At 48.3% G+C, this 26,157-nt stretch overlaps 1 protein-coding gene across 3 annotated transcripts in view; it reads left to right on the top strand.

Moving 5' to 3' along the window:
- The window catches only part of USP47 (ubiquitin specific peptidase 47), a 2,970,466-nt gene that overhangs the window by 600,455 nt on the left and 2,343,854 nt on the right, over positions 1 to 26,157 (top strand). For all 3 annotated transcript variants that reach the window (XM_069623643.1, XM_069623644.1, XM_069623642.1), the window contains one exon: positions 6,427 to 6,506. In XM_069623643.1, the coding sequence (XP_069479744.1) occupies positions 6,427 to 6,506 (80 nt within the window). The remainder of the gene's footprint in view (positions 1 to 6,426; positions 6,507 to 26,157) is intronic.

The raw sequence follows: 26,157 nt of genomic DNA, 5'->3' as shown, positions 1-26,157 counted from the left end.
CCTGTCCATGGCATACCCTGTCCATGGATTTCATCACGGACTTACCTCCATGCTCAGGGTATAATACCATTTTAGGAGTCGTGGATCTATTCTCCAAGATGGCTCACTTCATTCCCCTGAAGGGCCTACCTTCGGCTTCGGTATTGGCCCGAGAATTCTTAGAAAACATCGTTCGGTTACACGGTTTTCCCTCGGTTTTAATCTCCGATAGGGGAAGTCAATTCATCTCCCACTTTTGGCGAAGTTGCTGTCGTCTAGCCCAAATTGATGTAAGACTTTCAACCAGTCACCATCCCCAAACTGATGGACAAACCGAGAGGACAAATCTAGAGCAATATCTGCATTGCATGCTCCAACAAACTGAAAGCCCTTGGAAGGATATTCTTTGGATCGCTGAATACGCTTACAACAATTCGACTCATTCTGGAACCGGGAAGACTCCTTTCTTCCTATTATACGGACATCATCCTAGAACCTCTAATCTGGATCCTCCCCAAGAATTCGAAACACCTGCTGTGGATCATTTACACTCTGAGATTACCCGTGCTTTTAAGGAAGCCACTGCCCATCTGCAAAGAGCTAAAGCTCAAGTCAAAAAAGGAGCAGATTGACACTGTAAAGAGGCCCCTCACTACGCAGTAGGAGATCAGGTCTGGTTATCCACTAAGCACCTGCCTCTAAAAGGACCCCGGACCTTCAACCCGAGATACCTTGGACCCTACCCCATCTCTACTATAGTTAATCCGGTGGCGGTCAAATTGGAATTACCTGCGCATATGAAAATACATCCAGTATTCCATGTCTCCTTATTAAAACCAGTACAACCAGAAACCCGATTGACTGAACTCCCAGAACCTGTTTTGGTAGACGGAGAACTCGAATTCGAAGTAAAGAACATCCTAGACTCCAAAATCTCCAAATCTAAGTTATATTATCTGGTTGATTGGAAAGGATACGGCCCCCAGGAAAGGTCTTGGGAACCCTCAGAATATGTCCACGCACCTCGTCTGGTCAAGAGATTCCATCTGAATCATCCCGACAAGCCAAAACCCCATGGAAGACACGCTTAGGAGGGGCCTTGAGGGGGGGTACTGTCATGATCACTGCTTCCAAGGAGCCAGGACCAGCCCAAAGCCTTGGAAGCAGGCCCCTAACCCTAATCCTAGGCACTAGCCGGTCCCCACAGGGACCTTTTGGACCTTGTTCTGGCGCCGGTGGCACCAGGCTCATCAAAATCATCGATCCCGGCACTGGAAGCGCCGGGCTCATAGTATGTGTGCAGATGCTTGGGTGGACTTACCTGCAGCAGACCATGCTGCTTACTTACCAGCCACTTAGAAGTCCTCTGTGAACAGGAACTACTTTCTTACCTGGGTGGGGCAAGCTCAACTCCCTGGATTCAGCACTGGAAAGCTTCTGGAACTGGAACTCTTTTCTTACCTAGGCGGGCCGTGGAGGAAGACGCCTCATCACTCCAAGGCTATTTAAACCACACCCGATAGAAGAAACGTGCTTCGCGTTATTCTGCATCTGCAGCAGAACGCTCACCGAGTTTGTTCCATCCTTTCTTCTTTCGATCCTGAATCTGCAAGAATCATACTCACCATTCCTGTATCCAGTCGACAGCAGCACCTGCAGAGACAAGAAACAGCAGGTTAGCAAGGCAGTCTTAACTCGCAGTGCTTACTCACCTGATCCATCGGCTGCGGTCATTTCGGCACGCTGCACTTTCGCCTGTGAAGACAAAAGCATTGTCATTACTTACCAGCACTCCGTGAATTCTGGAACTCTTCACGCTGCATCGCCGCCTGCGGAGATAAAAGCATTGTATTTACTTACGGGCATTCCGCGGACTCCGGCACTGCAAACAAACTTCTGAAAGACAAAAGAAGAGACATTAGACAGGTATTTACTTACGCCCATAGCGCTCTTCGCAATAGAACGCCTGCAAATATTCCGGTGCCTCTTCAGCACGAACTACGCTGCAAGGGAAAAGACAGCTAGAGCGCTTGCATTTACTCACGCATTTCCAGGCGCTTCATTTCATCTTCCTCAAGAGTCCTGCGAGCAAAAGGGGAGAGAAGCATTATACGAAGTCCTGGTCAATGTTAACGTGCCTTGCACCTAAAGACTATAAAGACTAAAAAGGTGTCTGGAAACTCACCGTTCGTGCGATTAACGACGGTAACGGTCCTCTGAGTCTAAGAGGCCTATGTTCCACCAGTGAAGAAACTGGAAACAGCGCCCTGCATCAGACGCAGATGGAGAGCCCAGCATTCACCTATCTAAGGTGAGCACGTTGACCTGGGGGCTCTACGGAGAAGCTAGGGAGAGAGAGAAAGAGAGACATTAAACAACCCAGACCATTAACCCCTATATTCTTTCACCTGCAGAAACCTCACCTTGCGAGTTCGTCACACAGTGCGAAGAGGTTCGACCCCAGAAGCCCATCGAGTCCTGCACATCACCTTTCGAGTCACAGACACCTTCCTGCCACGACCTGCGCCTCCGTGGGAATCAGGTGAGCTTTACACTGGGTCCAGTCGACGGGCAGCTTCGAGGACAGGATCCCTCTCAACGAGACCTTCCGTCAGGCGATCCAGTGGTGGGGTACCCGCTCTCATCTGTCGGCGGGCACGGACTTTCAGACCCCAGCTCACCAGGTGACGGTGACGACGGATGCCTCCCTGGAAGGTTGGGGAGGGCACTCCGGAGATCTTCACGCGAGAGGTCTTTGGCTCCCGGAGGAGAAGTCACTCCACATTAACATCTTGGAGCTCCGCGCAGTGTTCTGAGCCCTCGGGTCTTTTCTTCCGTCCTTCAAGGGCAAAGTGGTGAGGATCTTCACCGACAACACCACCACAATGTTCTACATCCGGAAGCAGGGCAGAACCAGATCCCCTGCCCTATCCAAGGAAGCCCAGGATCTGTGGCATTGGGCCATTGCCCAAGGGATGTTTCTGGTGCCTCTTCATCTGGCAGGAATAAAAAACACGATCGCTGACTCACTCAGCAGAGAGCTGCGCTCGTGCCACGAGTGGGAACTACGCCAGGATCAAGTTCATCGACTCTTCCGACGATGGGGCGAACCCCAAATCGATCTCTTCGCGACGGCGATGAATTCCAAGTGCCGGAGGTTCGCCAGCAGGATCCCTCAGCCGAGGAGCATGGGCAATGCTTTCTCGTTCCCCTGGGACGGCCTATTTCTTTATGCGTTCCCTCCGCTGCCGTTGCTGCTCCGGCTCATCAACAAGCTCAAGAGGTCCCGGTGCAGGATGATCCTCGTCTCACCGGCGTGGCCGAGACAGATCTGGTTCCCGGACCTTCTGGACTTGTCAACGTCCACACCAGTCAAGCTGTCGACGGATGCAGATCTTCTCTCCAGAGAAGGAGGCGCCATTCTTCACCACAACCCGGAGTCGCTGAACTTGCAGGCCTGGCTCCTGCAGCACTAGAGTTTGGAGGGTACGATATCCCGGCTGACTGCAGAGAGGTTCTTGTAAAGGCCAGGGCGTCCTCAACTCTCAAGTGCTACGGACATAAATGGAAGAGGTTCTCTGTCTGGTGCCGGGCACAGAAGATTAACCCTCTGCGGATTACGGCCCCTCAAGTATTGCCGTACCTACTGTCATTGGCCAAGGATGGACTAGCTCACGCTTCCATCAAGATACATCTGGCCACCATCTCACGATACACCAGAACTACGGGACGGGTGTCCTTGTGGTCTCATCGACTGGTGAAGGAATTTATGAAAGGACTGTTCCGATCATTCCTGCCGGTGAAGGCCCCCGCCCCGGCGTGGGAGCTCAACGTGGTGCTGACCAGGCTCATGGGGGGCCCCATTTGAGCCTATGCATTCGGCACCGTTGAAGTTTCTGTCGTGGAAGACAGCGTTTCTCGTGGCCATCACCTCTGCACGACGAGTGGGAGAGAACCAGGCCCTATCTTGCAAGCTGCCATACTTGACGTTCCACGACACAAGGGTGGTGCTGAGGACGCACCCCTCCTTCATGCCCAAGGTGCCGTCGGACTTCCACCTCAACGAACCCTTGGTGTTGCCAGTTTTCTTCCCGTCTCCTATATCGCCGGCTGAAAGGACTCTGCACTTGCTGGACGTAGCTAGAGCGCTGAAGTTATACGTGGACTGTACAAAGAGTTTTCGGAAGACATCACAGCTGTTTGTGAACTTTGGGACTGTGAATCAAGGGAAGGCTCTCTCGAAGACTTCCATTTCCAGATGGCTCTCCGGCTGCATCATGCACTGTTACCGGTTGGCAAACCGACCGCTGCCCGGCCGTCCGAGAGCCCATTCAACCAGAGCGATCGCTGCTACCACGGCGTTCCTGTCTGGTGTGCCCCTGCTGGACATCTGCAGGGCTGTGATGTGGAGGTCGACGCACACCTTCACAAGATTCTACTGCGTCGATCGGGAGTCCAGGGTCGGCCAAGCAGTGCTGCGCAACCTGTTCGCCTGAGGTGAGCCTGGTGAGGAGGTAAGATGCTTAATGTTGAGTTTGATGCAATGCTTAATGTTGAGCCTTTGCCACCTCCCGTGGTTGTGCATGTGTGTACTGCTATGTATTCTTTATTCATGAGCATGTGAATCCATGCCAGACCCCATGCTGGAGAAGGAACAAGTTACTTACCTGTAACTGTTGTTCTCCAGCATGGGTCTGGCATGGATTCACATGCGAACCCTCCCGCCTACCCCTCTGCGGCTCTTCACTTGGTCATACTGCCACTTCACGTGCTTCCAAATCTGAAGATGGCTGCCAGAGGCGGTGCTTAGGTAGAGGGCAGTCATTGGCTGTGGTCAGTATGACGCAGAGACCAGTGATTGGTTATTTCTACGAAAGACAGATCAGAAACGAAACTGATACTGGTTTTTTCTTTACCGAGGATTCCCAGCCTGACGACGGGGAATATTCATGAGCATGTGAATCCATGCCAGACCCATGCTGGAGAACAACAGTTACAGGTAAGTAACTTGTTCCTACTTGGCTGTAATGATGGGATTCTGAAGGAAGAGGTGGGGAGGGTGGGCATTTACACTTCAGGTAATTGGGCAACTGTTATGTATGTTGTAACTGAAAATCAATAAAGCAATAAAAAAAGATATAAATAAAAAAGTTACATCAAGTAATTGTGATTCGAAGTGCTCCCGCAACGGGTCGCACAAAATCACACGCATAGTAGAAAGTCTTCGGTTTTGCTGAAGTAAAGAAAGTTTTGAAAAGTAGATGAGTTTGGTCTGAGCCTGGAGGAGGGAGAGCGATTGAAGGTTGTGTTTAAGTGGGTCTGAGCCCGGCAGAAAGGGAACTGGGGTGAACAGTAAATCACCCGCAAAGTTGTACATGTGAAATCCTAGGATCAAAAGAACTTTAATGTTTGTTGTGTTGCATAGAGACATTGCATGGCAAAGAGATTTTGGCACAAAAGGCCCTGATGTGGAGATTCTGAACAGCTTCCTGGTGCTAGAGAAGCTGCGGAGTGTGCTAAGCTAAAGTGTGCCGCCTTGTCCCATGTTTAAAACATGGGGAAGGGAAGCCAGCGGCTGCTCAATATCCCAACATATCATTTTGTGAACACTTTTCTTTTGCACAACTTTATTTCCCACACTATTTTGTATTTAAAAGTAAGAATTGGCAATAGGTTTATTAGTATAGGCCCTTTTATTTTGACAAGACATTACTAGGGCTGCGTTATTATCTGATGGTTGTAGCTTTCTCCCATCTTTAGATTTAGGATTAGATGGGGATTTTTCAAACCCAATTGAAGTTCAATAAACACCATTGAACTGTGATCACTTGTGTCTGTTTTACTGTTTGATACCATGCTTTCCTTACAACGGGCACAGGCTCCTAGTGTGCGGCGCTCCACCTGCTCTGCCGCTAAATGGGTCCTGGGTCCCCAGTTCATGCAGCGCGTTTCCCCTGGCATAAACGCACAACTCGGAATCTGCCCCCTGTTAGTGGGGTAAAGAACCCCCTACCATTGTGGTGCTACTGCGCCTCCCATTCAAGGCGGTGAATCGGCTGAGGCGGGAAGCGCCGCAGACTGGGCCTGGCACAGTGTGAATAGGTTCTCCAGGCTCACCGGAGTGTAAGGGGGTCGAAAATCACTGGGAAATGGACCAAAAGTGCTGTCTGACCGAGGATTTAGTCCATATTGATGTGGGTTGTTGGGAGCTCACGGGGAGCGCGGCCATCACAGCCAGGCTATCGCGTGCCTACCTTACAGGTAACCTTTAAACTAACCATTTTCTGCACAACATTTCAGATCACGAAAATGTATTTGTTAAATAGTTAAAAATTCCTCTATACACTCAAGCTTTGGTTGGTTGAAGTGTACAGTGCAGGATTTGCTGTTTGTTCACTTTAATATCTTTGCAGTCTCTTGTGTGACTTGATGTCTTTTGTATTACAGCTTGGCAACAGCACGATGTTCAGGAACTCTGTAGGGTTATGTTTGATGCCTTGGAGCAGAAGTGGAAGCTAACTGAGCAGGTATAACTAAATGATGTACTTAGACTTCGAATTGCATGTAGACATTTTCAACTCTTGTCCAGCCTGTGAACCAGGTCTACTTGGAGCTCTGCTAAGGCATATGTATTGCCCTATCTAAGGCAAGAATACATTACTTTGAATCTTTAATATGTATGTTGCATAAAGGAAAGTCTTAACTTGTGTTAGTTTGTTAATTATCACCAAAGGGTGAACCGCTGGTTGCTAAAGGAAGTCGGGCATGTGGGGAGATAATTGGTCATATGAAGTTTGGTTTACCAGATGGAAAGACAGAAAACAAATGATGTAAGCATAGGGGTCGAAGACTTTGTGAAGTCTACATCCTGCCAGACATGCTTTGTGAACGTGCTTCAAGCTTAAGGGAAAGAGTTGTTCAGAAGAATGGACAAAAGGGTAAAGAGGGATTACTGTCTAAAATTATTGTGTAACAGATTGTCTAAAAAATGCTGTTCTCTATGATGCTCAATTTTCATTTTATACATGGTGAGGGTTTGCAAACCTAACTTAGCTTAATGATGGTCTGTGGGGAGTGAGGGTGTGGCTAGGCTGTTAACAGGACCAGCTGTGTATTTGCTACACTGTTTAATTTGGGGCATGTGGTCTGCTCGGTGTACCCTCTAGTGTCTCCAACTATTTGGATTCTGAAAGGGCCTTGCACTGCCCCTTTTGGCTTCTTACTTCACTCTTGAACCTGATTTTGCCACTATGAATCCGGTGCCTTCTGCAGTAGAGGTTTGGTGTGTGTCTACTGACCACTGTATCTTCTCCCCTGCCCCGCAGACCTGGCCTTGCTCACCAGTACCACCTTGGGTCCCTGCTCGCTAACAGGTTCAGCAGGTTCTTGGTATGCAAGGGGTTCATTGACAAGCAGACAACCTGCTGTTCCAAATAAATTCTATTTTACTCATGCCCGTGTTTTCCTCTCACTCTCATTTGAAAGGAGACCATGGCAATTACTGAATTGTTGCAACGAGCTAGGTTTATTAAAGGAACAGTGGATGCTGCAGTGATTTTCTACCCTCAGCCTCCCTCAGCCCTTTGCACGGTCTAATTGTATTAGGCACTCCTCGTCTTGTTCTGTCCCTAATTCAATCGCTATTAGAACAGAAGCATGTCCATTCCTAACTGCAGTCAACAGAATGAGTATCAAGCTGAGGGTTTATCGGTCAGTGGCATTGGTTCTCCTTTCGACATGGCTGAGCCGCTGCCTTCCAACAGGCAAAGGGCGTGGATGAGCGGTCCCTTTCAAATAGTGCGGCACCCAGGCCCCTTTTCCAATCTTAAACTAATTATTTTAGGTAAGCCCAATCTACAAAATGGTCTGGGAGGTGGAGCGTCTTTGACATTGCCTAATAAATTTGGGAGGGGTTGGCCCTAGAGAGTATGTTGGGAGAGGCCAGGAACACAAACAACCAGATAGTTTCTTGGGCATGACAAAGATCAGATTTGCTGGTTTTAGGTGGCATAGTGTTTCCCCCATTCTGTGCTGACAAGCTTAGTGCTCATCTGTACTTTATTTGTTGATTTACACTTGGAACAAGATGCTCACAGAGGTGGTGCCCATCACGTCAGGAAAGCATTGAAGCTTGACAGTCAGAAAAGATGGCATCAGTTTGGTCCATCTCAAAGTCTGTTATACCTACACAAGTGTCTGCATAATATTATCTTTACCACTAGTCCTGTATTTTAGCCATGCTCAGAATAATCTACACTCCTTACAATATCTGAATTCCAGGACCCGGTTTTCACACTATATATCCCTCACAGTGGACTGTGACAAATCCAGGGAATTCGTCCCTTATCCTCAAGTGCCACCCCCATTTGGACTCGGGAGGTGAGCCTCCTATGCTTAATATCCTCTAGGGGACAGGGCAAGCAGGATCCCACTTGGGGCAACACACCCTTAGGGCACAAGGAATCGTCAAGTAAGGATCACCACCTCCCTTTGACACAGAATCCCCAGTGTGTCAGCTATATGGGAACTGATGAGGATACAATTGTGCAGGGCCCTTTGAGACTGGATGGGTTGGTTTCTTACCGGTTTGTTCACATTCAGGCCTGAAGAGCAGAATCGATGGATGCTTCCATCCTCTTCTAGGGAGGAACATAAAGGGCCTGAGACCCAGACACCGAGAGAGAGATCCAGACCAATGGGGAGAGAGAGATATAAAAGGCGGCATATGAATGTATAGGAGGGAACGTCTCCCTTTGGGAGGAGCCTGGAGGTAAGACCCCACACATCCTCGATCTACCAATCCCTGAAAGGCTCTCTAGAAAAGTCCCAGAGTGAAGTCCAGGTTTCCCATCACCAGGGGAAGGGTGTAATAGGGAAAATAGGTCATGGTTGCTGGGAGTAGGGGACTGGTCAACTCGGTGGGATCCCCTCCCCAGAATGAGTGGAAGTCTGTCAATGTAATCTGGGAGGGTGTTTGCTCTAATTGCACTAACTAGTATTTAAGGGGTTATTTAGCCATGTGAATATGCCTGGCATGAATTACAATGTGGAAAGGAAGAAGTTGCTACTGCTACACTGTTTAAGCATGGTGGGGCAAGAGCAATTTGAATATCTGCCGCAATTGACTCTAGGTGAATCCCCTGGCTTCTGTGAATGGTTGTATTTGTGAATATGATGGACAAACATAATGAAATAAGCATCTTGGAACTATACCACTTTGGAAGAAGAGTTAAGGAAGAAGGTGAGACAGAGCAGTATACAGCAGCATTGTGTACGTTTGGTAACCAGATAGATGCATGAATGAGTTATCAATTCATGCTCGAATGCAGGCATGGCAAAGTAAGGGGTATGCGTTGTGGGTGAGAGGTGACCCTCTGTTGGAAGAAGTGCTCAGCTTGCCAAAGGATGTGGAACACATCATTGTGGGTTAAAGAGTTAGAGAAGAATGAATCGAACAGCACAATGGAAGCCAGTGATGACAGGGTCCTATGCTGTACATCTGAGACAAACCGACACAAGTAGAGGAAAGAGGAAAGAAGAAAAGATTAGGGGCCAACAACATAGACAATGCCATGCGAGGCAATAGGAGGAAATGTTTATAGGTGTTGTAGTCAGTACCAACTTTTGAACAGTGATATGTTCCCAGCGATCAAGCTGACATGCAATCAATGCAGAATAAAGGGGCAAATAGCAAAGTTTTGTAGGAAAAGTGCAAATGCAAACCTGGTGGAAGAACTGTGATGTGTTAGTGTAGGTAGTTTTTGCCATCATTCAATAATGCAGACACACAAATGCCTACGGCGACAGTACAAATGGCATGAAAGACATTGGAGATGATTGATTCTGGGGCAAAATAGACCTTAATTCCAAAGAAGATATTCAATGCCAAGTTTGGTATAGACATATCTTTGAACAGAATAGACATCAATCCAATTGCTGATGGGAGAAAGCGGTTTGAAATGGTAGGGTTGTTTCATGCAGTATTATCATTCAAGACTTTGAGGAAGAGGGTAAACTATAAGTGCCAGTCTAAAGCAGCACTCCCCTGTTGAGCTGGTCACACTAGAAGAGGTTGGCCAGCAATTGGATCCCAATGCAGAGTAATCATTTATGGCATGTGAATGAGAGAGCAAAGTGTGGGAGTCAAACTACTGAGATAATATTGGATGCCTCAAAGGTTTTGGCAATAGGGCAGGATTGAGACTGGTTGTGCATTAAGTACGGTACTCTTATTGATGCATCAAGAAGTCAAGAGAATTGTAGAGTAAACTTGTCAGAACGGGTGTCATTAGTTGTGCAAAACCAAACGGAAAAATAAGACTGTCTACCGTCATAGGAGCTTTAAAACAATACATTGTGATTATTCACTATTGGTGATGCCAATGGGTTTTCAACTTTGGCATACCATCAAGTTAAACTTCATAAATCGTCCTAAAATCTGACAAAGTTCATCACACCTGAAGGATTTTTTCAATGTACACGGATGCTTTTTTGGGTTGTTATCTGTCTGCAGATTTTCCACATATGTGTCATATGTTCCAGGAGGAGAGTGCGTGTGGTTAGATTTCAGGATACCGGCTTACTAAATGGAAAAGATGACCAGGGGCATGATGAACAATTAAGTGGCCTGAGAGATTTTAAAAGAAGCAGGGATGTCCCTCAGCAAGGAGAAGCACAACTACAGATTAGCGTTGGGATTAGACCCCCCAGATTACCTTGAAAGATTTGTTTGGTGCTAGGGGGAGACTTTAATACGAAGTTGGGAGAAGGGCCGAACAATAGCTTGTATGACACGCAGGATGTGGTGGCAGGGATTCCGCCTCCAATTATGATGGATTGTAGACTAGACTATACTATACTATGTGCAGATAGGTAGAGGTTATAACACTACCTCAATGAGTGGGGGGACGCATTCCATAAATTGTCATCTCTGTGGTGACATCCCAGGCAGGTTAACTTTCTCTTCTGCTCTAGGTAGCTCCACCATTGATCATTTATGTGTCCCAGTGAACTCTTAGGACACACTGATGCGGTTTAAAGTGGTGGATGAATTAGAGATTTTGTTGTCGGGGACTAGAACAGAATTCTATTTCGAAAGAGTTTGCGTCGTTATTCTCAAATCTCGGCAGGGGGTAAAGGGAAGCACTGAAGGTGCGTTGGTCTGACGCTGAATGTACTAGAGCCAAGTCGCACGTACTCTCGGTATTGAAAAATCCTCTGGCCTCTAAACATTCTATTATCTGTGCAAGCTCCCTTTTCAAGAACGTCCTGGCCAGGAGGAAAAGAGCTATTGAAGATGAGGAATGGGACTCTTGAGTCAGAGCTTCCCATGATAATGAAGCTAAACTTTTTGGGGAAATTGCGAATCAAGGCTCATTCTATAAAATAAATGAGAAGGTCCTGGTCTCTAATTTATCAGATATGGCTTGGTTTGGCCATTTCTCATCCTTCTATAGTGTACACCAAGGGGACGTGAACTGCAGCTCTACTACCCTGGGCAGCACAGGGAACTTGGTGGCTGGGGGGGCATTGTTGCAAGGATTGTTTTTACAGTGGTTGCAATAACGAAAGCCATCGGGTATCGGCGCTGCAACCAGGCACCTGACTCTGACAATTTTCCAGCTGATATGTTTGCTATGGTTCTGGAACTTTGGCCACGGTTCAGATCCAGGGGTTCAACGCCATCTGTGCTGGGTGCTCTGATTCCCCCATCTTGGTCTTGCACCACCATCCAGCCAATATACAAAAAGGGACTGCAGAATGTTCTTGCCTCATTTAGGTCATTATCATTGTTAGACTCTCTTTAAAAGCTTTGGCCATGCTATTCTCGCAAGGCTATAGGACTGAGTTGTGGGCAGTGGGGGTTCTCTCATTGGTGCAGTTGGGGTTCTGGCTGGGCCTGGATACGGCTGAGCAGTCTCTTAATCTGTATATGGTGATTGCTCACTCTATTTACATAAGGAATTCATGGATCTGAGTTCGGTGTTTGACAAGGTCAATCGAGCCATGTTATGGGCTGTGACCGGATCCATGAATGGTCCCCCAGCCTTGGTGAGTGTCTTGGCCCGACCTGCATGTCACTGACTGCCATATCATATCATTTCATGACTCAACACATGCTTATGTTAGGAGCAGTGCAAATGGGAGATACACGGGTTCCTTCAAAGTGGAGTTAGAGGTGCGCCAGGGCTGCCTCCTGGCCCCATTCTCTTGTGTCTGTATATTAATGGTCATTATGATCATTTATTGAGATCCTCTCCCGATGTCCCTAGGATGGGTGGCCAGCACTTGCCGGTCTTGGTGTATGTGGATGACACTGTTTTAATGGCACGTAACCCGATAGCTCTACAGAGGCTCATTTCTTTTTTTACTTTATTTATTGGCTAACATAAACATATTTCATTAAAATACAGTATACAGTGCATCGTGCAATTTGTTCAGGTGGTTATGCATATTTATATTCAATGCGTTAGAATATTCCTGTACTGTGGATGGATCCGAGGGCTGCTTCAACTTGGCGATGCTGAGGCTGGCCGGACAAGTCCAGGTATCTCCAGAGGGGGGCCCATATGTCCCATGGGCGATTGTTTGGTGCGCTGAGTCTTATGTACCCTGTTTGACAATCATGTGTCTCAATCAAGTCTCAAAGCTAAACATGAATTGTGGGGTCCGTTTTAGCTTTCCAGTGACGGAGGATGTTGCGTTTGGCCACAGCTGTTGCCACTGAAAAGAATTTGATTCTTTGTTGGGAGCTTGACCAAGTCCCCAAGGAGATATTTCAGTGGTGTTGCCGGGATTCTCGAGGATATCACTGATACAATCGGCCCCCTCTCCCCAGAACCGTCTATTTGGAGGACATTCCCAGTACATATGGAAGGAATTGGCTTCTGGGAGCTGGCATTTGGGGCACAGTGATTGTTTGGATTTGTCGAATTTGGCCACTTTCCCAGGGGTAACATGCAAATGATTTAGCATTTTATATTGGATCAGTCTGAGGTTAGTATTTGGTGATTTATTCTTAGTGTACTGACAATATCTGGACCATTGTGTGTCCTCAATCACCAACCCAAGGTCTTTCTCTCATTTGGTTTTCATGTTGTTTCGGGAAGGGGTGTGGGGCTGGACTGTGCTGTAGATTTTGGAAATGGAGCCTTTGAATCCTTCTTGGTCTAGTATGTCTGCCATAAATGGATGAGGAGGAGGTACCTCATGGAACGATGTCCATTTGCGTTTATTAGGTCAGATTTCAGGCTGTGATATTATAGAGTTGTTTTAAGGCCCTGCCCCGCTATGTTTTGGGCATCTGTCAGCGATAGGAATTCCCCATTCGGGAACAGGTCTCCCAGTGTCATCCCTTTATCAGGGTCCTACTTCCTCTTCATCGTGGTGTCTTGTGTGGGGATTATGTCTGGGATGTGCCATAGGGGGTGTGTGCTCCCAGTAGGGTTGTGGGTGGCCATCTCTACCGAACAGGGCCGCCCAGGCTCGTGAAGTGCATGTCACCAGGCACACACCCATCCGGCTACTGTGTTTTCCGGTGAACACAGGTTTGTATATTCGCCTGAGCTACTGATTGTTTTTCCACCTGCGTGTGGGAATATGACTCTGCATCAGGGAACCAATATTTTTCTTAGTGAGCCTGTGCTGCATATTAGTTCAGAGTGAAGTCCGCTGCTGCCAAACTGCCATTCTCCACGTTTTCGTTCAGTTTGCCCTAGCTCTGTCTAGCTGTTCCACCCCCCCCCCCTACCCCCAGACAAAGCCTGATGTCATACGTTGCAGTTTTTCAAAGAAGTGTTTGCCCGGCCAGATAGGTATGTTACTAAATAAATAGAGTAGCCTTGGGACCACCATCATTTTCAAGAGTGCAATGCGGCCGTACACTGAAATGGGAAGTTTATTCCAAAGGGTTATTTTTGTTTCTAGTTGAGCGATATAGGATGCGTTGTTGGCTTTATAGAGTGTATCCCCGTCGGTGGCTAAAATTAGCCCCATTTATCGCGGTGAGTTTGGTGACCAACCGAACTTTGCCATGGCCTCTGACTTGGTAACCTTCGGAGTAAGGGGAATTATTTCTGATTTGGCCTGATGAATTTTGTAGCCAGAGAATCTGGCAAAGTCTGTGATGTCCTGCATGACCGGTGTTAGGTTTGTGTTAGGTTTAAGTATATATAGGAGGGTGTCGTCCGCATAGAGCGAAACAGTCTGGAGTGAGCTGCCTTTTGGAATGCCTTGGTGTGAGTGTGGCACAGTAGTGCAGCCATTCCCTCTATCGTTAGGGCAAATATGAGGGGGGGGGCAGTGGGCATCCCTGGCGTGTGCCTCATTGTAATGTGAAGGCTTTGGACAGTGTATGGTTAGTGCGAATCCTAGCCCAGGGGTTTGTGTAGAACAACCAGATGAATTTTTGGAATTGTGGACCAAACACCATGCAGTGCAGAATAGCATGCATGTAGTGCCAGGACACAGTCAAACGCTTTTTCGGCATCTAGTGTTATTGCTGCCGCCTCAGACTGTGAGTCCACTTGTGATATGGTTCCAAAGAGTCTCCTCGGGTTTAAGGATGTGGATCCAGTAGGTATGAAACCTGATTTGTCCGGGTGTACTAGCTTGTTCATATGGGGTAATAGTCTGTTCGCTATGACCTTGCCATAGATTTTGGTGTCTGTGTTTATTTATTACATTTATTATACGCCCAGACCCTGAGGTATCACAGCGTAGTTACAGACATGGGGAAAAAATACAATCTTAGTAATGAACCCATCGTTTAGGCAGAAGATACCGGTTACATTTATCAAATTATATACATTGGGTAAGACATTTATATATAGAGCTGTGAGAAACAAGGGAGTAACTAAAACTGGTTGAATAGCCATGTTTTAAGTAATTCTTTGAAGAGTGGGAAGGATGTTTCTATCTTGATATTTATAGGTAGGGCATTCCAGTGCCTGGGAGCGAGTACTTTGAAGCTGCTGCCTCCTGCTTTTTCTCTTTAATAACGTGGGATTTCAAGGTTTTCCCTATTGTTAGATATGAGGAGTCTAGTGTGGGTTTTCTTGGTGACTGTGTTGATGAGGTATTTAGGAGATTTGTTTGTGACGCATTTATGGGAAATGGTAAGTGTTTTGAAGAGTATTGTGGCTTTGATGGGGAGCCAGTGATTTTGTCTACTAATATTGGAGATGTGGTCGGATTTTTTTTATGCCTAAGGCAGCTCAGAGAGCTTTGTTTTGCATGAGTTGGAGTTTGGCGATGTTGGTGTTGGAGGTGCCTAGGAAGAGGACATTACAATAGTCGAGCTTTGATGGGATGAGTGCTCTTGCTAGCTTAATGCCGTTTTCTGGTGTCAGGAATTTACGGCTGAGAGAGATGAGTTTGGCTGTGTAAGCGGTAGAGGATGCTAGTTTGTTGACTTGCTTGGCCATGGTGAGTGTCGTGTCAAGGTAAACCCCCTAATGTTTTTACTTGATTTATGACTGGGATAATAGTGCCGTCAATGCAGAATGCTGAGTAGCTAGGCTGTAGTGAAGCTATTTTAGATGGTGATCCTAGAATGAGCAGCTCTGTTTTGTCGTTGTTGAGACATAGGCTGTTGTTGGCCATCGAATTTGGATTATTGAATAGATCTAATTGATCAGTAGGGAATCTTGCTCATGGTTTCCTGTTGGAGGGATAAGGATTTGAGTGTCTGCGAAGTTGGTGTAGATGACACCCATGTCATCCAGTGCTGCGAAGAGCAACTTGGTATAGGTATTGTACAAGGTAGGGGAGAGGCAGGACCCTTGAGGGACACCTAATGGGACTGGTATGAGGTCAGCTGCTACTTTACCGATGGTGACTCTTGAGGTCCTGTCTGCAAGCACGGATTTGATCCAGTCTGTGACATGGTCGGATAGGTTAAAGTTGTGGTTTAGAGTGGTGCAGAGTTTGTCATGGTCAACCAGGTCGAAGGCCGCGGAGCGGTCGAGGAGCATAAGTAAGCATAGTTTGCCTGATTCTCTGGTGGCATTTATTTGGATCTTTAGATAGAGTAGGGCTGTTTTTGTACTATGGTTGGGGCGGAATCCAGATTGTCCGTCTCCTAGTAGTTGATGGTGTTATAGGTGATTTTGAATTTGAGAATAAGCTATTTTGTTGATGATTTTCAGGAGAAATCGGATCGTAGTTAGTGGGGATTGCAGGGTCCGGGTCGGTTTTTTGAGGGGGCAGTACGATTTAGGGTCTTGTGGTGGCTTGTGTGCTTTTAAGTAGGACGGTTATAGTTGCTTCTCTCAGGGACTCCAGGAGCGTGCCAGATGCTAGGGCTTCTTCCCACAGTGCAAGTAGTCTGGGGGATAGATCTTTTATGTAGCATTTTAAAAGTCGGCTGGGAGGCCATCCGGCCTGGGGGCCTTGCCAGTCGTTAAGTCCTTAATAGCCTGGGTGATTTCCTCCAGGGTGAACGGGTATTCTAGACTGGCCATGTTACTGTGTTCTAGTCTGGGCATGCGGATAGTTGCGATGTATTGCTTGAGTTCGCTTGGTGAGCTTTGGTCGGTGTTCTTATACAGGTCTGAGTAGAAGCCCAGAAAGATTTTGTTAATCTTCTTAGCGTGTCTGTGGACCTCCTCATCCATGTCCTTGATAGAAGTGATCGGCCTGAACCCCTGTTTGCAAGCAACTTCCCAGCTTTGTTTCCTTCTCCATATTTACTGGCTCTGGCCAGTTGACTAATATACTTTATTTCCCCAGGACTGGATCTTTCATGGATTCACATGCTGTGAATATTCCCTGTCGTCATGCTCTGAAACCTTTGTCAATTAAACCTAGCATTTTCATATGGAAAATTTAGACACTTTAATGTCCTATCAATGTCCTTTTTGGGTGCTTTAGTCCCCACCCATAGGACGTAGGGTATAAATAGCCCCTCCCGCGGCTTCCCTTCAGATTTCAACCATCTCCAAACTGTTGGGATCACCTTGTGTTCTTAGTGTTTGTGCACGTGCGTTTTGGTAATCGAGAGCTACGATGGCTTCAGGGGCTCAGAAGAAGTCTCTTTTTCAGCCATGTGCTACTTGTGGCTTGTAGAAGGTGTACGAAAGAGATGGCCATATGGATTGCCTCTACTGCCTTTACCCTCATCACTCAGCAGACACCTGTGTGATTTGTCTGTGGTTCCCGCAGAAGACTCTGAAGGACCGCAATCAGCAGTTTATCTGTTGGCTCAATGAGGGCACGTACCCAGCATCGGAGGTGCGGTCGGTCTGGAGTTTGTCCTCTGAGCGGGCTGTGAAGTCTGTGGAACATCGCCGTGCGGCGTTGGCCGAGCCTACAGTGGAGAAACAACGGCCTGCTGTGCCAACGCCGGAGGTGGGGAGGAGCAGTAAATCTTAGAGTAAGCAGCTGTTGAAGGGTACAAGTTCCTCTTCGCCCAAGCATAGTCGGTTGGACCATTCCCCCGGGTCCGGTAGTAGGCCCGAGATGTCGGCAGCGCAGGAGAAGGGCTTAACCAGGCTGAAGGAATCTTCATCGAAGCGCTCGTCTTCCAGGGACCATTACAGGTCGTCGTCCAGCTGGAAATCTTCTAAAAACCGGCCAGGTGCTTCCAAGAAAGCTGCGTCTCCGGTGCAGTCAACACAGTGGGAGGCAGTGCTGACAACCTCGTCGACTGTGGATCCGTTGTCGACGGTTGAACTGCAGTCTACAATTCAGTCGTCGGCGATGGTGGTGTCTTCGGCTCTGGCGACGACTGTGAGTGACAGTGGACCGATGCTGTTCTCTTCCACGCGAGTGGAAACAGAAGTATTGTTGTTGACGAGTGGGGCGTGGCAGTTTTCCGCTTTTGATTCTCCTCTTCCTTACCATATTCTGCATCAAGATCCAGCAATGTTTTCTGTGTCATCGGAGGTAGGCGACAACCAGGTTCATGTGCTGAGCTGTCTGCTTTGGGGCTACAAAGTGTGGGGCCTTCGATGTCGAGTGGAATGGGTGCTGGTCCAGCCGGTTATCCGCTGGTTAACCCAGTCTGTTTTGTCACTCCAAGTACTGTCCACGCTGCAGTAGTTGTTGGGGCAGCTGCATGCGAGGTTGCTTCCTCTGAATGTGCACCCAGCGGTGCCGGTGGTTGAGGTACCTGGTGTACCTGCCGAGGGAGTCTCCTCCGGCACGGTTGCCAGTGCTGTTGCCGGTGGGGGTGAGCCGTCCACAGTCTTATCTAGAAGAAGGCGAGCTGCCAGAGTATGAGCCAGAGAGTGTTCCGTTGGACACTTTGTCTACTGTTTCCTCGTTGCTGATGAGGTACGACACGTGGGATACAGACTGGGAGGTGGAACAGCCTCGGAGTCTGGCGCAACCATCCCCACCAGATGATATTGGGGCGTTCCACACCATGATGTCTAAGGCGTGTGTGGAGTTTGGATTGGCACCAGAAGAGGAGATGAAGAAGAAGAAGCTTCCTGTTCGATCATATGGGCAAGGGAAGGAAGGCTGTCTTCTCCGTGCCTATTCTTGACCATGTGTGGCAGGAGGGCCTGCGCACGATGCGCCATCTGTTTTTGGGGCCGGCTGTCAAAGGTCGGCTTGAAAAGAAGTTCAAGAACCCGGAGTCTAGCCCAAAATGCTTGGTGTCACAGCCCACTCCTGTGTCGGCGGAGGCCAGAAGTCAACACAAGTGTGTTACTCCTCTGGATAGTAAGGCCAGGAGGCAGGACGCCTTTGGGAAGAAGGTTTTGACTTTTGGGGCGACGACTGTCAAGGCGGCAAATTCCTTGGCGATCATGGCCCGCTATGATCGCGAAATGTGGCATAGGCTGGCTCCTATTTTGGAACATCTGCCAGAGCAGCACCGCAAGGACGCCATGTTGTTGGTGTGTCAGGGTGAAGAGGCCTCCAACCACAGCATCAAAATTGCAGTGGACCTGGCGGAGTCAGGGTTTAAGCAGATTAACAATGGGGTGGTGCTTAGATGACAAGCCTGGCTAAAATGCAATGACTTTCGGCCAGAAGTACAATACAAAGTCGTCGACCTGCCCTGTGAAGGGGAGCACTTGTTTGGTAAAAAGATCGATGAAGCCCTGAAAGGGATGAAGGAGGACATGGAAACAGCTAAGTCCTTAGGTTCCTTACAGAGTGGGCGCTTTTTTTGCTCCTTTTGCCCGTTCCGGGGTACTTCAGGGAATGCCCGGTTTGCTTCCACCAGGGACCGTGGTTACAGTCGACCCAGTTATTCTTCTCAAGGGTATCGACGGTCGGCACAGTTGGTGCACAAGAGTCGAGACTTCCAGGCTCTGCGGGAAAGGGGTTTGCAGTCCTCGGCTTCTAAAGGGAGGCAAGCTAAACCGCAGCAAAGACTGCCTTCAGGACAATCTTTTAGGGGGCAGGGTGGCTATGCACATGGACGAAAATAACATTGGATCGTTGGGTGTTGGACACAGTGTGTCTAGGCCACTCATTGGAGTTCAAGTATTCCCCGGTTCCCATACCACCGGTGTATGCCTTACAACCGCATCTTCAATTCCTGCAGTAGGAGGTGGTTCTTGTGCTGGAGAAAGGGGCTATAGAACCGGTGCCGGTGGCAGAGTGGGGCCAAGTTGTTTATTCCCTCTACTTCGTGGTGAAGAAGCCATACGGCAAGTAGCGGCCCATTCTGGACCTTCGGGCGTTGAACAAGATTCTGCAACACCTAAAATTCAAGATGCTCACTCTTCAGGAGGTCATCCGGTCAGTGCAGCCAGATGAATTTCTGGTGTTGTTGGATCTACAGGACGCATATTTTCACATTCCTATGCATTGACGGCATTGCAAGTTTCTGCAGTTTGTAGTCGGCGAGGAACACTACCAGTTTCGGGTCCTCCCGTTTGACTTGAAGTCATCTCCCAGGACTGTTGGGCAGAAACCTGTGCAGTTCCCTTAAGGACCACTGCAAAAGCCTTAAGACTACAGGTGTTGGCAGGAAACCCAATTGGTAGCAGTCTGTACCACCCAGATTTACCTGGTAGCTGTGGCTGAGCAGCCAGACTTTTCTCAAGAAGAGTTAGACAGTATATAGAGTATACAAGATAGGTCCCAAAATACAGTAGCACAAGCAAACACTGACCAGAGCTTGGGTATAAAAGTATATAATTATTTATTTAAAAACGCACTTTGTAAAATACACTAACACTAATATGGCAAGCAAGCTCACACAATCACTATTAATATATATATACATCCCTAATCACTTATTGAACAAGTCTTAGTTAAAACACCACTTATTTTCAGACGGAGGTGAGCGCTTAACCTAAAATGGCACTCCAATAAGTTAATTCAAAAGGGAGGGAAAAAGGCAGAATTAGGAACATACACAATGCCAACACTTTAGGAGAACCAGAGCAAGTCAGAAAAGGCAGAATCTACTGAGGAGCAAGAAAGTCATAGGCCAGGCCCACTCTTGAAGTCAGGCGGAATGTGTCCAAGATCACACAGTTGAATAGTACTTTTAAAGAGTCGTTGCAAAGAGTTCAAAAAGGGTTGGCTCAAGTCAGGAAAAGTTAGTAGGTCCCAAGTCACCCCAGGATAGAAAGTCAAGGATTTACGGGACACCTTGAACAGTCTGTTGCAAGGGAGACCAGACGGGACTCAGTACCTGAAATGGTGAGAAAGCTCCAGAGGGGCAGTTGTTCCTGGCAGCGGGTGTAAGTCGGTGCTTCGTCCAGGGGAAGCGGAGATCTCGACGTGGAGGAAAGCTGGAGGTCGTTGCACTGCCAGGGAAGAAACCAGCCGTGGAGTTTCCCGGTCAAAAGGTACTACCCTTTTTATTCGCGGTAGTGGTGAAGCGTGGCTATCCGGCCGCCGGGGTGCTTGGCATGGGCGATTCGACCACGAGACGATCCAGGAAGGTGAAAAAAAGGGCGAACTGGTTATCCCCACCAGCTCAGAGGAAGAAGACGCTCCGAGATGAAGATCTTCGAAGGGATTGTGTCCTCCGACGTATTCCTTATCTTGGATATCTCTTTCCAGCTTTGCTGGCCTCAGAAATATTTTCTCTCTAGAGGGCGCTACGCGTCGACGTCTGCCGAGTCGATGTCCCTCGACAGCCGTCGTGTCGACGTCATCCTGCCTATAAAGGCCACGCGCAGCATCCGTTGCTCAGTTCCGTTTTTCTGCGCTTACTCAGTGCCTCGGAATATCGCTGCTCAGTTTCGTAGATATATTATTCCATTTTCCTCGAGATAATTGATCCATACTCGATGGCTTCTTCGTCTGAACCGACGATCCCTCGGTCCGGCTTTAAAAAATGCCGAGACTGTGGAAAAAAGATGTCGATAACGGACCCTCACAGGGTCTGTTTGTGGTGTTTGGGAGCTGAACACCATTGTTCGGAGTGTGAGGACTGTATGTCCATGACAGCTAAAGCCCTGAAGGAGCGTAGGGGGAAGCTGGAAAAAGGTAAGACTTCTAAAGCTGCTTCTTCCTCGACGAAGTCGAGACATTCGTCTCCTCGTCACCATTCGCGCTCCAGGTCTCGAAGCGGGTCCCATCATTCTTTGAGATCGAAGCACTCGAAAAGGAGACGCCGAAGATCCCCTTCTTCGTCCTCCTCTTCCTCTGTTTCACCTAAGAGAATCCCTTGCCCCACGAAGCATAGGTCCCGGGCTGAATGGGAGGAATTCCAAAAAAATATGATGAGTGTCTTCGAGAAAGCGGCCTCGACCCCCTCGAAGACTGCCGAGAGCGATGCTCTGGTCGAAAGACCCGAATGTCCAAAACGCTGCGAGTCGCAGCACCCGGCGAAGGAAGCTTCTCAAGCACGCCACGAACCCTCGAGTAAAGCAAAGACCTCGAATCCTTCTTCGAGGGGTCCGTCGACGCCGTCGACGAAGGTTCAGTCGACGCCGTTGTCGAAGGGACCTTCGACACACACGGGTCTGTCGACTCGACGCCATCCTCGACACTGGCGTCGACGTCAAGGAAAGTCACGGTTGCTGCGCACCCAGTGGCTATTCCCAGGTCTTGGATGTCGTCGAGATTGTCGATATCCTCGAGCAGAATTCCGATTCCATCGAAGACCTCGAGGCCTCCACCTTTGTTTTCGACACCACTTTCGAAGCCATCGACGTTTTCGAGGCCGATTACGACAAGTTTGGCACCCTCTGTCTTGGGGATGGGTTTCACACCCTTTGTGAGCTCAGACCAATTGAGAACAATGTCTTCAATTATGGAAGAGGGAGAACTGTCTGATCAAGAAGAGCCATTTGAGTTGCAGGGATCTGCAACCCCAGTTCAAGAGGAGTTATCCTCAGAGGAACGCAGATTAAAGGAACTCCATGATTCCTTACATGAGGCAAGTGGTTTAGACACTTCCCCAGAGGTGGAGTTCGCTAGGCCAGACCCGGGGGAGCATGCTGAAACACCTTATAGAGCCTTAATGGCCAGGATTACAGAATTTATGGGGTGGTCAACACCTTCACGGGCTTTCCAACAGGATGACCTCACGGATATTCTTGATAAAGGTCCACAGGAGGATCCTGTAGTACCTTTTCATAAAGCTCTTCAAAGAAAAATGACGAACTGGGAAACCCCAGATGTCGTCCCGGCAGTAAATAAAAAACTGTCTGCTAAATACAGGGTATCTTCTGCAGACCCGGAGTTTTTGTCTAAACACCCATCCCCAGAAAGTCTGGTGGTACAGGCAGCATCTTCTACTGACATCAAGACTGCTTAACCTACCGTCCCACAGGACAGGGACGATAAGAAATACGATGCTATGGCTAAAAGTCTTTTCGGCATGTAGAATGGCGTTAAAATCTATTAATGCTACGTGCACCCTTGCTAGATTTAGCCATACACTTTGGGAGTGTGCTTCTACAGCGGCTGACTGCATGCCGGAGGGAGAAGAAAGGGAGGCGTTCCTAAATATCATAAGGGACGGTAAAGACGCTATGTGCGAAGCCCTCCAGACGGGCATTGACTCGGCTGACAGTATCAGCAGAGCAATGGCGGCAAGTACAACAACCAGGAGATTTGCTTGATTGAGAGAGTCTGGTTTTGCCCCAGATGTGCAAGCCAGGCTCTTGAATATGCCATTTGATGGCTCTTCTTTGTTTGGGAAAAAGGCGGATGACAGTTTAGAAAAACTGCAAACATCAAAGGCAGCAGCAAAATCCCTAGGCGCTGCAATCCGTCAGACACCTTTTCGTCCCACAGGAACCTCTGCGAGAGGCAAGTCTTTTCGCTTCTACTCCGCATTCGGAAGAGGTAGAGGACGACCGGCTCAAAGGGGACAAAGATCTACCCGAGGTGGACGGGGTAGATATTCAAAAGCCGCAGCAACAGCAGGTGCCTCTTTACCATCAGCATCTGCATCAGCCGCCCCAAAACCACTCTGAGGACTTCCCTCACAAGACACCTGTAGGAGGCAGGTTAACTCAACATCTGGCGGAATGGCAGGCTATCACGTCAGATGCTTGGGCATTGGAGACAGTTTCACAAGGTTACTGCCTGCCTCTCCTATGCATACCTCAGAGTCATCCACCGGGGATCAGCTCTCAAAAAGCTCCAGATCCGCTCCTCTTGCAGGAAATTTTAGACCTGCTAGAGAAAGGTGCCATAGAACTGGTACCTGTAGCGGAGAGGAACAAAGGCTGGTACTCCCCTTACTTTCTCATACCAAAGAAAGACGGAGGAATGAGACCCATCTTGGACTTGCGAGAATTGAACAAATTCCTCAGGAAAGACAAATTCAAGATGGTAACTCTCTCTCAGATCCTGCAGGCCCTTCAGTTCAAGGACTGGTTGGTATTTCTGGACCTTCAGGACGCTTATTTCCATGTGCCAATCTATCTCAAACACAGGAAATACCTGAGGTTCGCAATTGGCAACTCTCATTATCAATTTCGAGTTCTGCCATTTGGGCTGACCTCCGCCCCGAGGGCCTTCACCAAGTTAATGTCGGTAGTGGCTGCAAGTCTAAGGAGGGAAGGGATTCACGTCTACCCCTACCTGGACGATTGGTTGATCAGAGCTGTATCTTCGGAACAAGCTCAGATCCAGCTAGATTATGTTTGCCACTCCCTTCACAGACTGGGCTTCTCCCTCAATTTAAAGAAGTCACAAATGATACCATCGCAGAGACTCCAGTTCATCGGAGTGATCCTGGACACTTCCCTGGGAAAAGCCTCGCCACCAGAGGTGAGGGCTCAAGATATTCTACAGATGGTCACCAAGTTTCAAAATGCCCAACGTCTCCCAGCCTTCGACTTTTTGAGGTTGCTAGGCCTCATGGCATCCTGCATTTTCCTTGTGCCAGAAGCTCGCCTGAGAATGCGATCTCTCCAGTGGGCACTGAGAACTCAGTGGTCACAATTCTCAGGGAGAATGACAGGTTCCCGACAGGGTGGCTCGAGACCTTCAGTGGTGGGCCTGTCAGGAGAACATTCTGAAAGGAGAGCAGTTTTGGCAATCTTGGCCGGAGATAACAGTAGTCAGGGATGCCTCACTTACGGGGTGGGGAGCCCACGCCAACGACTTGACGATCAGCGGTCATTGGTCTCCATCGTAGTCCAGACTACATATCGACCTGTTAGAGCTGAGGGCCATCCGACTTGCGCTGAAGGCTTTTCAGCCATCTGTACAAAGAAAGAATGTCCTGATAACAACAGACAACACAGTGGCCATGCATTACCTCAACAAAAGAGGAGGCGAAGGATCACTACCACTGTGAAGAGAGGCGATGCAGCTCTGGTTTTGGGCAATCCAAGAAGGAATCTCTCTATCGGCAGTTCACCTAGCCGGAGAGAAGAACTTGACAGCGGACGCTCTGAGCAGGCAGAGCACAGTCTCCCACTAGTGGGAACTAGCTCAGGAAGTCCTTCAAGAGATGTTCCCCCTTTAGGGAACCCCTCAGGTGGATCTGTTCACCACCAGTGTCAACAGGAAGTGCAATCTGTTCTGTTCAAGGGAATTTCCCCCGAGAGGAGCTCTGGGAGACGTGTTCATAGTGGACTGGGAGTTTCCACTCCTGTACGCGTTTCCACCAGTCCCTGTCATTCCTCAAATGATCAGGAGGTTGAGAAGATTCCGGAAAACCATGATCCTAATTGCCCCGGATTGGGCCAGGAGAACGTGGTACCCGGACCTTCTAGACTTGTCCATCTGCCCTCCAATTCGACTTCCACTCAGAGAGAATCTGCTCTCACAGAAGGGAGGTCAGGTTCTCCATCCAGACATCAAAACCCTCAACCTTCACGCTTGGCTTCTGAAAGGCTGAGGTACACGGATTGGGACCTCCCTGATGACGTTATGGAGGTGTTGCTTTCGGCAAGAAGGCTAGCAACAAAATCTTTATACCGCTGCCGTTGGAACAGATTTTGCAGCTGGTGTAGAGAAGAGCATATCGACCCCTTTTCATGTGGTACACCAACGGTGTTATCCTTTCTACTGTACTTGGCAAATTCAGGCCTTCAAGTTGGCACCATCAAGGGCTATCTCGCAGCGCTGTCCATCTTTAAGCGCACTGCGGAACAACCATCCTATTTCAAGTTACCCTTGGTAATACAGTTTCTAAAGGGGTTAACTAACGTTTATCCCCCAAGACCATTCCAGGTTCCCCTATGGGATTTAAATTTAGTCCTAACTTTCCTGATGGGCACACCTTTCGAACCACTCCTCTCTTGTAAGTTAAGGTTTCTTACCCTTAAGACTGTTTTATTAGTAGCACTTACATCTGCTAGAAGGGTGAGCGAGTTACAAGCTCTTTCTTGTAAACCCCCTCATACAATCTTTCACAAAGACAAAGTTGTTCTGCAAGTGAAGCCAAATTTCCTCCCAAAGGTGGTTTCTGAATTTCATATCACACAGAAGATTACCCTTCCATCTTTCTATCCTCCTCCCCATCCGGGGAAAGAGGAAGAGAGGTTACACAGGCTGGACCCAAGATGGGCTTTAAGTTTTTACATTAGTAGACTGGCTAGGATAAGACAAGCAGACCAGCTGTTTGTAGGCTGCGCAGGTCACAAGCTGGGGCTACCGATCACTAAGCAGACCATTTCCAGATGGATTATTTTAGCCATTTTGGAATGTTATAAACTGGCAGGAAAAGAGCCCCCTCAAAATCTTAGGGCTCATTCGACCAGAGGTATCGCAGCTTCATCGGCTCTCAAAAGAGGAGTGCCGGTTCGAGACATATGTGCGGCTGCCACATGGTCGTCCGTCCATACCTTT

Source organism: Ambystoma mexicanum, chromosome 11 (assembly GCF_040938575.1).
Source record: "Ambystoma mexicanum isolate Mex_15411 chromosome 11, UKY_AmexF1_1, whole genome shotgun sequence".
In the NCBI taxonomy this organism is placed as follows: Eukaryota; Metazoa; Chordata; class Amphibia; order Caudata; family Ambystomatidae; genus Ambystoma; species Ambystoma mexicanum.
The sequence above is the reverse complement of the archived record's forward strand: the minus strand, read 5'-3'. Positions and strand labels throughout refer to the sequence as shown.